The sequence below is a fragment of the Ovis aries genome, chromosome 7, assembly GCF_016772045.2.
Source record: "Ovis aries strain OAR_USU_Benz2616 breed Rambouillet chromosome 7, ARS-UI_Ramb_v3.0, whole genome shotgun sequence".
Lineage (NCBI taxonomy): Eukaryota > Metazoa > Chordata > Mammalia > Artiodactyla > Bovidae > Ovis > Ovis aries.
Genome location: NC_056060.1, coordinates 83,446,434 through 83,462,402, shown reverse-complemented (window position 1 = coordinate 83,462,402; position 15,969 = coordinate 83,446,434). Strand labels below are relative to the sequence as shown.

The 15,969-nt window shown below is 42.4% G+C and overlaps 1 protein-coding gene across 48 annotated transcripts in view; it reads left to right on the top strand.

Moving 5' to 3' along the window:
* Window positions 1–15,969, top strand: part of ENTPD5 (ectonucleoside triphosphate diphosphohydrolase 5 (inactive)) — a 34,930-nt gene that overhangs the window by 11,882 nt on the left and 7,079 nt on the right. For 19 of the 48 annotated variants that reach the window (XM_027972010.3, XM_060418307.1, XM_060418319.1 and 16 more), the window contains 12 exons: window positions 6,896–6,968; window positions 8,556–8,835; window positions 9,456–9,535; window positions 10,695–10,838; window positions 11,039–11,114; window positions 11,378–11,413; window positions 11,755–11,843; window positions 12,151–12,230; window positions 12,928–12,989; window positions 13,928–14,029; window positions 14,712–14,852; window positions 15,582–15,638. In XM_027972010.3, coding sequence (XP_027827811.1) covers window positions 8,619–8,835; window positions 9,456–9,535; window positions 10,695–10,838; window positions 11,039–11,114; window positions 11,378–11,413; window positions 11,755–11,843; window positions 12,151–12,230; window positions 12,928–12,989; window positions 13,928–14,029; window positions 14,712–14,852; window positions 15,582–15,638 — 1,084 coding nt within the window. In that variant the 5' untranslated portion in view covers window positions 6,896–6,968; window positions 8,556–8,618. Of the gene's footprint in view, window positions 1–5,268; window positions 5,413–6,702; window positions 6,969–8,552; window positions 8,836–9,455; window positions 9,536–10,694; window positions 10,839–11,038; window positions 11,115–11,377; window positions 11,414–11,754; window positions 11,844–12,150; window positions 12,231–12,927; window positions 12,990–13,927; window positions 14,030–14,711; window positions 14,853–15,581; window positions 15,639–15,969 lie in introns of those variants that run through there. The other 29 variants (XM_027972011.3, XM_060418309.1, XM_060418330.1 and 26 more) reach the window with 11 other exon arrangements.

Sequence of the window (15,969 nt, the reverse complement as noted above, 5' to 3'; positions counted from 1 at the left end):
AAATGAGATAACCCATGTGAAATACTTCACATAGTGCTTGGCGGATGTTAAGATCTCAATAAACGAAAGCTGTTACCACCTCTGGTTGTTTTCCTTTGGCTAGTCTTTCCTCTGCATTAAGTGCTAACCTCCCTGTAATCTCTTCCTTTCTAATCTATTCTTTGTTTTCATTTTGTTTCTCAAGCTTTGACAAGAAATTCTTTTTTTTTTTTAATTTTAAAATCTTTAATTCTTACATGCGTTCCCAAACATGAACCCTTGAGGAAATTCTTGAGGAAATTTAAAAATGAAATCAAACTGTCCATAATTTCCTTGCTGTTTTCATCTTTCTATAGTCCCTCTGTTCTTTGTCCACATGTCTCTCTTATTTATGTAGTTACTTCTGTTCACTTTTTGTAATCAGTTCAAATGTCATCTCATGATGCCTTTCCTAATCCTCTACGTAGATTTAGTCATCTGTGCATTGGGCTCCTTTACCATTTTAATGATTCACTTAAAAAGATGTGGTTATTAGATAAGTGAGTGGAAGCTACCAAGGCTCCCCACCCTGATTCTTACATGTAACTGCCAGATTCATATTTGTGACACTCCCTTGCTTAGAATTTTCAGTGGCTTCACATCGCCTGCAAAGTCAAGTCTGAATTCCTTAGCTGAGTATTTGGTGAATTCTACTATCTGATCTCAGTTTGCCTTTCCAGTTTTGTTTTCTACAACAGTCTGGTCTATTTGCTGTCCCTTGGGGTTCTTCCATCCTCTGTACATCCAGGTCTTGATTCATATTTTATTTTTTTCCTGAAAAGCACTCCTCCCATGCCCTAATTCCCCTCTTCATTACCCTTCTCAGAAGCTTCCCCTTTCACAAAGATTTCTCTGACCATGCCAGCTCGAAATAATCTCTCCCTGCTTTGAAATCTCAGAGCATAGAACTGTGCTGCTTGTCACATTTTAACTTCACAAAGGTGATTAAATTTTTCCTGTTTAGTCTCTTAAAGGGCAGATCTAAGATGTTTCATCTTTGCATTCTGTACTTATAAGTAGCATTAGGCAACTGATCATTTCTGGAATGGCTGAATGATTACATATGTGAATAAATAGACTTCTAGAACAGCGCTCCTGTGGGCTGCCTTGGAGGGAATAAAGTTGGGGATGTGATACATAGCCATAGTAAGACACGGGGAAAAGTGGTACTCCCTGCCCCAGTGCTCCTGTCTGCAGATACCATCAGGCCAATTGTCCCAGGTCCGTTCAGAATGTATTTACTGAAGTCTGACATGTTCCAGGCTCAGTAATTGGCTTTAGGAGTACGAAAGCTATTTCTTTCCTTCCCCTATACACCCTTCAGATAGCAAGGTGTTCTGGGGCTGTGGCCCTTGGCCCTTGGTATTGGATCTGTAAGTCCTAAGTTATATTCTCAAATGAGGCATTGCTCACTGTGCCGAGATCTGTCCCAGACTTACCCAATTAGACCCACTTTGGTTTTGTTTTGCCTAACTTATAGTCTAGGTGTTTGGGCTAATTCGTTCCCATCAGCTTACTGTTGAAAATTTTCATTCAGTTACATTTTAAGTTTGTTTTATGTTCAATTTTTACTTTGTTAAAGTCAACTTTGCTGTGGAACTCAGAAGAATTGGCAGTGGGAGCTTCTACATCTCAGTGTTTTCAGACTTTTTTGGTAGACCTTCCTAATCGCCTCTCTCATTCCATTATTTTACACTGTTGGGAAATACGTTAGTCAATAGTGATATTTGCTTAAGGAGGGAATAGAAAGACATTAATAGCGTCAGGTGTCACCAGGAAAACAAGTCCACTCATTTGGAAATCTGATTTGATACCTCCAGAAAAATTCTTTCTCACGCCTGTCCTCTGTTCTGTTACACCTCTCCATTCCAGCCATACTGAACTTGTAGTAGCTGAAGTTCTCAGAATTCTCCTGTGTCACTTCCATCGTAATTCCTGCCTCTGATTCAGGGCTGAGCTTATACCTCTCATCCCTTAAAAAGCTTCCCACTCCCATTCTTCTCCTTCTGTGATGAGTTACTTGTCCCTTACATCCACTCCTGCCATAAGCACAGAACTATACTTGTGCATAGTTCTGTCAGAGAACTTGCCACGGTAGAGTACAGCTATTGGTTTATCTGTCTGTTTCTTCTAGTAAGCTGAAATCTTCCCCAGGAGCTGGGTCTGTATTTGAATTGTCTTTTGTATCTAGACTTAAATTGAAGAAGGTAGAGGAAACCACTAGACCATTCAGGTATGACCTAAACCAAATCCCTTATGATTATACAGTGGAAGTGAGAAATAGATTTAAGGGACTAGATCTGATACACAGAGTATCTGATGAACTATGGATGGAGGTTCATGACATTGTAGAGGAAACAGGGATCAAGACCATCCCCAAGAAAAAGAAATGCAAAAAAGCAAAATGGCTGTCTGAGGAGGCCTTAAAAATAGCTGTGAAAAGAAGAGAAGCAAAAAGCAAAAGACAAAAGGAAAGATATACCCATTTGAATGCAGAGTTCCAAAGAATAGCAAGGAGAGAGAAGAAGGCCTTCCTCAGGGATCAAGGCAAAGAAATAGAGGAAAACAATAGAATAGGAAAGACTAGAGATCTCTTCGGAGAAGGCAATGGCACCCCACTCCAGTACTCTTGCCTGGAAAATCCCATGGATGGAGGAGCCTGGTGGGCTGCAGTCCATGGGGTCCCTGAGAGTTGGACATGACTCGGTGACTTCACTTTCACTTTTCACTTTCATGCATTGGAGAAGGAAATGGCAACCCACTCCAGTGTTCTTGCCTGGAGAATCCCAGGGACAGCAGACCCTGGTGGGCTGCCATCTATGGGATCGCACTGAGTCGAACATGACTGAAGCGACTTAGCAGCAAAGATCTCTCCAAGAAAATTAGAGATAGCAAGGGAACATTTCATGCAAAGATGGACTTGATAAAGGACAGAAATGGTATGGACCTAACAGAAGCAGAAGATATTAAGAAGAGGTGGCAACAATACACAGAACTATACAAAAAAGATCTTCATGACCCAGATAATCACGATGGTATGATCACTACCCTAGAGCCAGACATCCTGGAATGTGAGGTCAAGTGGCCCTTCGGAAGCATCACTACAAACAAAGCTAGTGGAGGTGATGGAATTCCAGAGCTATTTCAAATCCTAAAAAATGATGCTGTGAAAGTGTTGCACTCAATATGTCAGCAAATTTGGAAAACTCAGCAATGGCCACAGGACTGGAAAAGGTCAGTTTTCATTCCAATCCCAAAGAAAGGCAATGCCAAAGAATGCTCAAACTACCACACAATTGCACTCATCTTACACACTAGTAAAGTAATGCTCAAAATTCTCCAAGCCAGGCTTCAGCAATACGTGAACTATGAACTTCCAGATGTTCAAGCTGGTTTTCAGAAAGGCAGAGGAACCAGAGATCAAATTGCCAACATTTGCTGGATCATGGAAAAAGCAAGAGAGTTCCAGAAAACATCTATTTCTGCTTTATTGACTATGCCAAAGCCTTTGACTGTGTGGATCACAATAAACTGTGGAAAATTCTGAAAGAGATGGGAATACCAGACCACCTGACCTGCCTCTTGAGAAACCTATATGCAGGTCAGGAAGCAACAGTTAGAACTGGACATGGAACAACAGACTGGTTTCAAATAGGAAAAGGAGTACGTCAAGGCTGTATATTGTCACCCTGCTTATTTAACTTATATGCAGAGTACATCATGAGAAATGCTGGGCTGGAAGAAATCAGGCTGGAATCAAGATTGCCGGGAGGAATATCAATAACCTCAGATATGCAGATGATACCATCCTTATGGCAGAAAGTGAAAAAGAACTAAAGAGCCTCTTGATGAAAGTGAAAGAGAGTGAAAAAGTTGGCTTAAAGCTTAACATTCAGAAAACGAAGATCATGGTATCCGGTCCCATCACTTCATGGTAAATAGATGGGGAAACAGTGGCTGACTTTATTTTGGGGGGCTCCAAAATAACTGCAGATGGTGATTGCAGCCATGAAATTAAGATGCTTACTCCTTGGAAGAAAAGTTATGACCAACCTAGACAGCATGTTAAAAAGCAGAGCCATTACTTTGCCAACAAAGGTCCGTCTAGTCAAGGCTATGGTTTTTCCAGTAGTCATGTATGGATGTGAGAGGTGGACTATAAAGAAAGCTGAGTGCAGAAGAATTGATGGTTTTGAACTGTGGTGTTGGAGAAGACTCTTGAGAGTCCTTTGGACTGCAAGGAGATCCAACCAGTCCATTCTAAAGGAGATCAGTCCTGGGTGTTCATTGGAAGGACTGATGTTGAAGCTGAAACTCCAATACTTTGGCCACCTGATGTGAAGAGCTGACTCACTTGAAAAGACCCTGATGTTGGGAAAGATTGAAGGCAGGAGGAGAAGGGGATGACAGAGGATGAGATGGTTAGATGGCGTCACCAACTCAATGGACGTGAGTTTGAGTAAACTCCAGGAGTTGGTGATGGACAGGGAGGCCTGGTGTGCTATGGTTCATGGGGTCGCAAAGAATTGGACACGATTGAGCTACTGAACTGGACTTTGTATCTAGAAGCTAGCACAGTGTCTGGTATGCTGGGAGGGATTGGGGGCAGGAGGAGAAGACGACAGAGGATGAGATGGCTGGATGGCATCACTGACTTGATGGACGTGACTCAGTGAACTCTGGGAGATGGTGATGGACAGGGAGGTCTGGTCATGCTGTGATTCATGGGGTCGCAAAGAGTCAGACACGACTGAGTGACTGAACTGAACTGATGCTTATAAATTAGACAATCCAATGCTAGTCTCCTAAGTTCATCACAGAGATGGAAGGTTTTGAGGAGTGCTATTCACTTCTCAACTATTGGGCTAATGTTGTAAAAACATGATTAGTAGGGATGGGTAATATTCTTACAAGGCTACATGTTTTGTAAGTGTAACATAACTAAATAATGTTGTAAAAACATTAATTTTGATCTCCTGTGTAAAAGCAACACAGAATTCAGTTCCTTGGCAACTTAAGCCCTATAAGCAGTAATTCTGCCAGTTGGCACTTAACTATCATAAAAGTAGATGAATCAGACGATCATGTATACTCAGAATAAAGGTGGATAAGGGAGGAGTGAAGAATAAAGAAGGGAGTGAGTTAGCAAAATGCCACATGGTTGCAAAGTAGCACAAAGGTGAAAGTGATTCAAATGAAACTAGCTAGAGTCAAAAAGGCTGAAATAGGGGCAAAGAGCAAAAGGCAATCAACAGTGCAAGCAAGGAATCACAGGGACTGGGCAGACACGAGCAGGTGCGTACCCAGTGTGGGGGGCCCAGGCGCTGTGGGATTGTGGTCTCTAAAACTCTGGGGGACATAGAAGAAGGGAATCGAGTATCATGCTCCAGGGAGGTGAGTTGGGGGGGACTGGTGTTTACTACAGAGACAAAGATGCACTGAAAAGACCTTCAAAGGAGATGGGCATAGTGACTGACCCTAGCTGGCGCCAAAGTCTCAAAAGAATTGAAGAGAGCTTTGTTGGGGGTAAATAAGGAGATAGCAAGAGAGGTTGAGAAGACTAATTCTGAAGGAGTGAATTTAAATACACTGATGTATTCTCTCCAGTCTATGTACATTATTTTGAGTAGCATATAGAACTTGTTATATAATTGACACATTTGGAGAAACCATCCATCCTGGAAGTTTGGAATCATGATTTTCCAGTGGGTGGATAATGAATCTCCTTTAGGAAAGAAGTCACTTGTTATATATTCTTACTAAATGGATGAGATCCAGTCCTTGAATCACTGGATCACTATTCATCCCTTCAGAGACTATATTCAACACCTACTATGTGGCAGTATCATTCCAGCGCCAGGAACACATTCATGAACAGACAAAATTATCTGCCCATGTATAGCTCATGAAAGGTGGGGGAATCAGGAGCAGGGAGTATGAGAAACCACCCCAGAAGTAGTAAATTATATAGTATATTAGAAGATGAGGAGTGCTGCGGAGAAAAACAAACAGGGAAGGAGGGTATTGATAGAAGATGCATGTGACTAGGTGGGTTGCGATTTTAAATATAGTAGACAAGGAAGGACTCTCTGAGAAGGTGACACCTGAGCAGAGACTGGCAGTGAGTGAGCAAGCCTGGTAGGCTGGTGTCATGTGAAATAGGGCTTCACTGGTGGCTCAGAGGTTAAAGCATCTGCCTGCAATGTGAGAGACCTGGGTTCGATCCCTCGGTTGGGAAGATCCCCTGGAGAAGGAAATGGCAACCCACTCCAGTATTCTTGCCTGGAGAATCCCATGGACGGGGGAGCCTGGTGGGCTACAGTCCACAGGGTCACAAAAATTCAGACACGACTGGGCGACTTCACTTCACTTCTTCTGTATGCTCTAAGCCGTTTGTTGTAAGCCTTTCTAATGCCATCCTTAAAATAGCTAATCTTAAAGAAAAGTGAGGAATGGTGTTAGAGGTAATTGTTGAGAGCGGATGGTGCGGTCTGTGTGTTTACCCTTTGCTTTCTCTGACATCTACTGTTTACCTTTACACTGAACACCTGGTATGACGCTGCAGTTTTCACTTTGTGAAAAGGGATACCTGGTATGCATTTTTTCCCCTTAATTTCTTTTGGAAGAAAAACAAAGTTTTGCTTAATGGAAATAGAAGCTGGAGAGTTGTTTGTTTTTTCCCAGAAATCACAATAATAGAAAAAAATACAAGTGAGCCCTGGAGAAGCTGCTGTGCAGTCAGTCACAGCGGTGGAAGCAGGCTGGTGTCTGGAGAGCCCCTAAATACACTTCCGGAGAGTGTGGAATGTGGTCTGGGCTTTGGACAAGGCCACAGTCTGTTAACACTCAGAATCTGAAAGGTGGTTTTTGTCTTCAGTTCTTCTGGTTGATCTACATGACCAGCCTGGCTGCTGCAAAGGAAGATTCCACCAAAGGGAGTGACTGAAGACGTGAGTATGAATCTGGCCCGGCAGCTGACCTGTTGCAGTGGTTTCCTTTAAGATTCTAGAGACGAGTTTCCTTTGAGATTCTACAATTTGCTGTCCTTAGCCAATAGCTTTCATTCTTCACTGAAGGATAGAAGTTCAGTCTTGAAGAGTGTTCATTCTTAAAGAGTGTTCAAACTGGTAATTCTCACTCTGTCTTTGAGATACTTCAGAACAACTCCAGCTACTTCAAAGAGCTTTATTCCAGATGCAGTTAACTTGAATTTGCTTTATTTTATGTAGTATGTTACCTAGGGAGGGAGAGAGACATTTTGATAAAACGCATCCTGGCAGATCAACAAATCTGAGAATGATACAGTCCTCATCTGTACTCCAAGCATACTGAGCATTCTATTGCGATTAGAGGGCTGGGGAATGAGGACTTTGGAGTTAGATCTTGTTTAACTAGTAACCATGACTTACATAAGGAGAAGTTCAGAGGTGAAAGGTGAATCAGAAGACCCAGAATTGTTTTGAGCAAAGTACATAAGAGGCAACTAAGGAAGCCTGAAATGTTGGAGGATATAGATGTGACCTTCCTCAGTAACACCAGGAGAAAATGCACCCTATGCAGGAGACATTTTTCCATGAAACCTTACTCTAGTTTTTCTGCATCATTTGTATCTAAAATCCGAAGTAGATAACGCTGAGCACTTAATAAGTTTTTGTCTTTGTTATAAGCAGATTAAGAAATACAGGCAGTAACTTGCCATAATGCACCACTTTATGACTCAGCAGGTCATTGAGCCTTTCTGTCTTTATTTGCCCTTCTGCTCTTAAGTGCTTATGGAGATAACATAGCCTGAAACCTGTGAAGCATGTTTTAAAAACCATAATGGTCTATTTAAGTGTTTTTTAATTAAGTTGATTTATTTCCTTAAAATGTGGTTGCAAGCCACTGGCAATATTGGTCACAGGTGGCCTGATTTTTAAAGGCTGTGAAAACCCCAATGCCAGGGACTTTGTAACTTTTTTGTAACTTTATAACTTTAATTCAGAAATTGAAGCTTCTATTTATCAATCAAAAAGAAGAAAGAGGGAATTCTTTGGTGTTCCCCTGGCTAAGATTCCACACTTCCACTGCAGGGGACACCTGGTTGGGGAACTAAGATCCTGCAAGGCACATGGTTCATGATCTAAAGACAAAATTGTCAAAATGGAAAGAAAAAAATAACATGCAACATTAGGAACAGCGTGACAGAGAGAGCCTTTGAGTATGTGTGATCCACCCTACTAGTAAAAGCAGGGCAAGGGATGCAGGTTTGATCCCTGGTTGAGGAACTAAGAATTTTTGTGGCCAAAAAAATAGATGGAAAAAGAAAGAGCATGGAGAAATAAATTTTAAATCCCAGTTTCCTCTTGCAACCAGACACCCTTCAGGAAAGGTGCTCAGAGCCTCTGTCACCCTAGTCTAGCTTGTTATGCAGGTGTTTAGGAACAGAAGGACCAGCCTGGGGAAAGAGGTGGGATTTCTGTTGTGGGTGTTTCATCTTTTACAAGTGTAAACAAAGAGGCCAGTTGGTCTAACCTTGCATGTCTTTGTCCCAGAAGTCACTGCAGGTGTGTTAGCAGCACTGCTTCTGGAACAAAAGACTCACCACGTCTCGGAAGAGAATGGCCCTTTCCCAGGGAATAGCCTTTTTCGTGCTGGTAGCGTCCTGTGTGTGCAGCACTGTCTTCCACAGACAGCAGCAGACTTGGTTTGAGGGGGTCTTCCTGTCCTCCATGTGCCCGGTCAGCGTCAGTGCCGGCACCTTGTATGGAATTATGTTTGACGCAGGGAGCACTGGGACACGAATTCATGTTTACACCTTCGTGCAGAAAATGCCAGGTGAGTGCAGCTGGCGCTCTCACCAGCATCGTGAAACCCACACTTGAGCATCTCCTCCTCCTAGAAACAGATGTGCTGAGAGTGTGTGATGCCAGCTACAGAATCTTACAGTCTCTAAATGTCTTTCTTCAGAGAAAACTCTGGACTATAACTGAACACATATGGTTTAATTTGGTGTAAAATTAAAAGCGATCAGGACTGCCTGTAGTCTGAACCCATGTGTCTAAGAAGTGTAGTTATAATTTGTCTTTACTTTTCTCCAAAGGTGAATCAATACTCCAGGGTTCAGAATATTGAGAGTGGTCTTGAGAAGAAGACCACCACCACCCTTGGAAAAGGGAATGAGGGGGCCCTGAAGATTAATGTTTTCTGAATATTCAGTCTTCTCAAGTTACACATAGAGTCTAGGGAAAGGAGTAGAAGCGAGGTGCCCACCAGAGAAATGGCAGAGGGACCCTTGGTGATTACTTTTCATCCTCTCCCCCCCTATCCAATACTCCTTCAAGCCATTCCTCGCAGGTGGGATGACTTGGAATCGCTGGGGGAGATAGCCAGATCAGGAAGAGTCTGACTTTTAATAATCGGCTATCTCTCTTCTGTTTTGCTCATGGACAACATAGGACAGCTTCCAGTTCTGGAAGGGGAGATTTTTGATTCTGTGAAGCCAGGACTTTCTGCTTTTGTAGATCAACCTAAGCAGGTGAGTTTTTTACAATAGATGTTTAGATTCTCAAATGCCTTGATAGCTTGACCACACCACTGCTGTTAAATATTTTATGCTGTTCTCTGCTGATACTGAGGTCATGTGTGAGATCAGTTTTCTGTCCTCAGCTAATCTCCTGGATAACAGTAATTGTATAACCTGGGTTCACCAGGGCTTAGGGGGAAGGAGGTGTGAAAATAGCTTGTCACCCTGCTGGGAGAGCACCATCTTTCAGGAGATTGTGCTATTTGTATTGACTGTTTAAGATTTTGATTTGAAGCCATCAACTGCGTTAATTAATGTAGATGCAGAAAATGGTTGTGAAGTTCTATAAAGTAGAAGGTATACACATGGCAATTGAGGTGAACTCCATTTCAGAATGCCCTTGTACAGCACAGAACCATGGTTATATTCTAGAAATTGGGCAAAACCCATGACAAAAAGTCTTTAGTAATAGAAGATGAATGTAGAGTTCTGTCATAGCTGTATTTCACATGTGAGCTCTCAGAGGATACAACACCCCACGTGTCAGGGGCCACACTGATATAAAATAGAGTAAGGCAGAATGTTGAACTTTGGTAGCATATATTAAAGATATTGTCCAGTGTCACAAGTGTAATCATTAACCAGAGGAAAACCTGATGTTAAAAATGGCTTGAACTTGAAGAACCAAGAGGATGTTTATTTTCTCAGCTTGCCGTTATGAAATGGCAAATGTGCTATAGAAAATTAGGAGCTGTTGAAAACAATTGCATTGTTAGAAATTGATTTGACATTTGGAGAGTAAAATTGTGTTGTGGCTATAATGTTTAAGAGGCAATATGTTGTCAGAACAGATGCTTACTCAGAAAAACAATGGATTTAAAATAATGGATTCTAACATAATTTGAACATGTGTACCTTACATGTCGGTGCTGGTAATACAAAAATGAACCTTATATGTCCTATTGTGCCAGAACTCGTAAAAGGTGTAGCATAATGACAGCTGCAGCTAGCATTTGTGTGGCAGCTCTGCACAGTCTGCCCCCTCCCCTTTTTTTTTTATAAAACCCTTGGGAGCCCTTGGCCCCCTTGCTCCTGATACTGTCCCAGAGCGTGCTGCGGGAGCAGACACGCTCCACTAAATGCACTGTTCACCAGGTGTTCTCTTTTGAAGGGTGCTGAGACTGTTCAAGAGCTCTTAGAGGTGGCCAAAGACTCAATCCCTCCAAGTCACTGGAAGAGAACGCCAGTGGTCCTAAAGGCAACAGCGGGGCTGCGCTTACTGCCAGAAGAGAAAGCTGATGCACTGCTCTTTGAGGTACATTGTTGTTTTGTTTGTTTGCTTGTTTTTACAAGAAACCGATGATGGCTTACCTAGTTTCTTAGGGAAAAGGAATGAGTTCTATTAAAACTTTATCTGGGGAAAATGAAGAGTGTGGTTTTCTAAGTATTATAGGATATGTTTGGAATCTGTTCTGTTGCCTTAGGGAATCTAGATTTCTTTCCTTTTTTTGCTAGGTAAAAGAGATCTTCAAGAAATCACCTTTCCTGGTACCAGATGACAGTGTTAGCATCATGGATGGATCCTATGAAGGTGGGCAAGGTGTTGATGTATGGTGGGGGAGAGGGCCGGGGTTAATGAATATCTGATTAAAGGTACTGGGGAGACAGGGTAGGGGTGCTGAAGAGAAAGGAACAAATAAGCAAGGAGGAAGGGGATAGCAGGAAATGGAAAGATGGGGAGCAGGGAATGTGTAATTTTGACACGAAATTTAGAGATAAGAGAACAAAGGTGGGGCCTAGGAAGAGGGGAAAAAATGCTCTGGATGTAATCTTTGTCTTTCTCTCCTTTTTTAGGCATATTAGCTTGGGTTACTGTGAATTTTCTGACAGGTAACACATTCTCACATTTACCTAAGAACTTAACTGGGTTTCACACATGGTCAGGGAGCAAAATATCAATACCTTTTCTCTTCATATTGTTCTTTCGTTTTTTAAAAAAAAGGAGGATGGGGAGGAAAGACAGGAAGTTAATGTTTATTACCTGCCTTCAGGACCTCAGCTGCAGCAAGAGTCCTTCCTGGTTAGCCCTTGCTTGCAGCCTTAGGTGCTGAGGAGCATGGAGTGTTTACAGAATGCCTCCAGTATATGCCAGGAGTAGGAGAGAAATTGCAGACGGGAGTGTTGGGCTGTCCAGGAAGCCCAGGATGCTCAGAGCTGACTGTCATTCACAGGTCAGCTGCACGGCCACAACCAGGAGACTGTTGGGACCCTGGACCTGGGAGGGGCCTCCACACAAATCACGTTCCTGCCTCAGTTCGAGGTGAGTCAGATACATACAAGGGTCTGGTTACCAACCCGCTTGGCAGACATTTCATGGTGCTAAGAAAGGGCCCCGTTTCAGACAGCCGCTCCACCGTGAGCAGGCCGAGTAGTGTCAATTACTGACTGACTGAACTTGCTCTCACTGTTCAGAGTCCCTTTGATTCCTCAAGCCTTGTGAGATGAGCAGTGTAATCTGTCTTCTTCATCTCTGATTTTGGAGGGGAGGAGAGAGAGGGGATACTGAGGATAACATCTTCAGACTACTGTGGATCCTGAGTAGTCTTTTTGCTTTTTCTGTTTTGCAGAAAACCCTGGAACAAACCCCTAGGGGCTACCTCACTTCCTTTGAGATGTTTAACAGCACTTATAAGCTCTATACACATAGGTGAGGGAGAGGGACATGGAGAAATAATATTTTGCATTGTCTGATTCTCCTAACTTTTCAAAGCATTTTCGCATTTCGTTGCAACTGACAAGCCTTACGAAATCTTTGCCAGTGCCCGAAGGCTTGATAACTGAAACCCACTTATCAGCCACTTACCAAAGCCCAGGGGACCCAAGATTCTCTATTCTTGGTCTAAAAACATGTAATAGTAATAAAATAAAAAGTAATATAAGATTTTTTAAAATAATGTAAAAGAGTAAAAAAGATAAGTAATATAAAAGTGAAAGTAATATGTCAAGTTTTCTCTAGACAGAACACTCAAAGAAGGTTCAGCCAAAGCTCTGTGTCAGCTTCTTTTAAACTGACCTCAGATGCTCAAAATCCAGCCCAGAATTTGATCACAGTTGGGCTAGAAGCTAAGATAATGAGAGCTTTTCTGCGGATGGTTCCCAGGGTGGGACCCTAGGAAGTGTCACCATCTCTGGCCTTTAAATCATGGAAAGTTCTTACTGCACAGCCCTGATCTGAACTGTGCAGGAATTACTGTGTGTTGTCTGCATGAGATGAATAGGTCACGGAGAGCAAGGTTTTCCTCCCTCCAGAGGGAGACGGAGAAACCATATTACTTTTGGAAGAAGGAGCTTTAAGCTGGAGAATTCAGGACCAGCATGAAATTAGTCAATCCTGTATTTTACAGTTACTTGGGATTTGGATTGAAAGCTGCAAGACTAGCAACCCTGGGAGCCCTGGAGACAGAAGGTTTGTCTGGGTGCCTGTGCTGGTCGGGGTGTGGTGAGAGCGACACCAGTACTCAGCTTGCCTTTTCCCTACCTTGGCAGTGATTCTGTGGCAGAAGGGGTTATGCTGAAGTAGGAGGCATATGTTGTATAATGGCAAATTCCTTTTCTAATTTATGAGCTCAGATATTTTTATAGATATATTATTAACCATTTCCAGCATGATGTCTGTTGGTATAGGGGGTCTGTGGCCAGAAGGCTGAAGCATCTGCAGAAATTAAGACTCAAGGAGCAAATCTGGCAGAAGCTTGCTCAGGCCCTTACGTTTTATGTGGGAGGTGCAGGCAGCAGTCCACTTACAGATAGAATAACCGAACCGCTCCATTCCTCTGTTCATAGGCAGAAAGGGGTCAAAAGTTCAGGCAGAACCAGGTTCAGTACTAGTCTTGTGATTTAGGGCCAGTTAGCTTAACTTCTTATGCCCCTTTTCTTCGCCTTAAAAGAGATTTTGCATTTAATTAAATCTGTGTGGCCTGTGGTTCACAGTAAGCTATAATTGTGATGATGATTTGACATTTCAGAGTTTACATTTTCAGGTGTATTAAGTCTTAAAACAACCAATGAGAAGAGTAGACCAGTATTTTTTCCCTTTTTTAGAAATGAGGGAACTTTATTCCATTATCAGTTTTAGATTTAATATATGATGAAAGCCAACAACCCCTCTGCCAAATAGACATAAGCATGAAAATTTGCCTGGAGTTTCAGGGGGTTCACCAAGCCCATCTGTGAACCCCAAGTAAGAATTCATATCGTAGGATGCAGTCACGGAATTAATTCCATATGATTTTAGGGCCCAGCCACCTTGATAATACCTTTTAACCTTACTGGCTTCTTGTTTGCCTTTCTTTCTGTCTCTCCCTCACACCCTTGCCTCTTACTTTGTGGTCTGGTTTCTTCTAGGAATTGATGGACACACTTTCCGAAGTGCCTGTCTGCCGAGATGGTTGGAAGCAGAGTGGATCTTTGGGGGTGTGAAATACCAGTATGGTGGCAATCAAGAAGGCAAGTGGTGTTTTTTCCACTGGTTGAAATTATGTTTATAGTAGAAGTCTGGAAAAGTCCCATGGGAAACTTCTTCCGGAGCTCAAGAGAAGAGAAGCTTTTTTTTTGCAGGAGCTAATTCTGAGGAGATGTTGGTGTGCCTCCAGGAGTAGTGTAGCATGACCGTGAACACGGCAGCTGTCACTCTCTGTGCAGCTCTTTCCTGCCCAAGTGTTGCGGATCCATTAGAAACCTCTTAGCATCTAACATATTAAGGGTCTCAGCCCTCAGCAGGGTGAAACTGTCTCAGATTCAATTAATGTTTAGCTATTTCAGTTAGAGAATTGAGACGATAAAACAGTAATTGATCTTAGGTATTATAAAAGGCACAGACGTTCAACTCAAGGGAGCAACTTAATTTTTCCAGTGAAGAAGCAGGTGAGCCTCTGCATACTTATCATAACTACGGTGAAACACAGTGCTGGGCGGCAGCTCAAGGTGGGCCGTGGCTTCTTTGGTGAACGCAGGTTAGGGAAGGAGCCTCCGTGGAGAAGCAAGTACCAGTTTTCCAGAGGGATGAAGCTGCAGAAGTTTGCTCATCTTTGTCCCGAGCCTCAGCGCGCCTTGGTCCTCCTGGTGTTCCTCCCTCAGCAGCCTGCCTCTCACTTTCCCACCTTGCCCCTGTGCACCTTTGCCCCAACAGGAGAGGTGGGCTTTGAGCCCTGCTATGCAGAAGTGCTGAGGGTGGTGCAAGGAAAACTTCATCAACCAGATGAGGTCCAGAGAGGCTCCTTCTACGCTTTCTCTTACTACTATGACCGAGCCGTGGACACAGACATGATTGGTAAGTTCATGCCAGGTGTCAGTGCAGGGGGGAGCTGGGCAAGCCTGTGGTGGGGAAGGGAGGGGACAAAGGAGTATTTGCAATGCTTTGTTGAGCTGCTCACCCTGCTTTGCTCCCACGTCACTCAAGTGGGAGAGTATGGTTTAGAATCTTTTGGGGCTAGAAGGTGGCCTAAACCAGTATACATGAAGTATATACTAAACAAGTATACATGAAGTCTTTTCTTTCTTTTTTTTACATCTTAATGGAGGTATAATTGACATAAAATAAAACGCACATATTTCAAGTATATGATTGGGTAAGTTTTGACGTGTAAACATCCACGAAACCATCACCAAATTCAAGATAATGAATATACTCATCACCCCAAAATGTTTCCTCTCTCCGCTTTATAACTGTTTTTCTTATCATAATAGTAACACATTTTGTTTAGCTGTGAGAATGTATATATGTGATCAGTCATGGCCTGAGATATGAATTTTTTATTTTCTACTGTATTTAATGGCCCCTTTTTAATGGGCCAGTTTTTTAGCTGTAGTTAAGCATACATAAGATTATAAATAAAATAAATGGCATAGATTATATTGTAGGGATATGTCATATTTGTTTATCTCATTTTTAATATTGGAAATTTTTTACTTTTTCATTATTATAAATATCACTAGGGTAAATTTTCTTATGCTTCCTGGAAGGCCTTTTGACTTCAACTGCTGTTCTGTTTCATTTCAGATTATGAAAAGGGGGGTGTTTTAAAAGTTGAAGATTTTGAGAGAAAAGCAAGGGAAGGTAAGTGTCAGTGGAAATCACTGAAGGCAAGCCTGTGAGGCTGTACCTGCCAACCCCAGTGACCTTAAGGTCACCTGATGCACCTCAGCCAGCAGAAAGCCACTCAGCAGGTTGGTTTCCTATCTTTGCCAGCAGTTAAAAGCATTAAGTGGCAAAGAAAAAATGAGAATATAAGAGTTTGGACAAATAGTGAAAACCTTTTCTTCTTACTACATTTCTTTCTTCCTTTTTTAAAAGAAGTTGAAATAGTGTTATCAGTAGTAATGAAACTAACCACCAGAATATACGAGAAATAGTTGCAGAGGCTTCGTTGAAGGAGTCCATCGTAAAT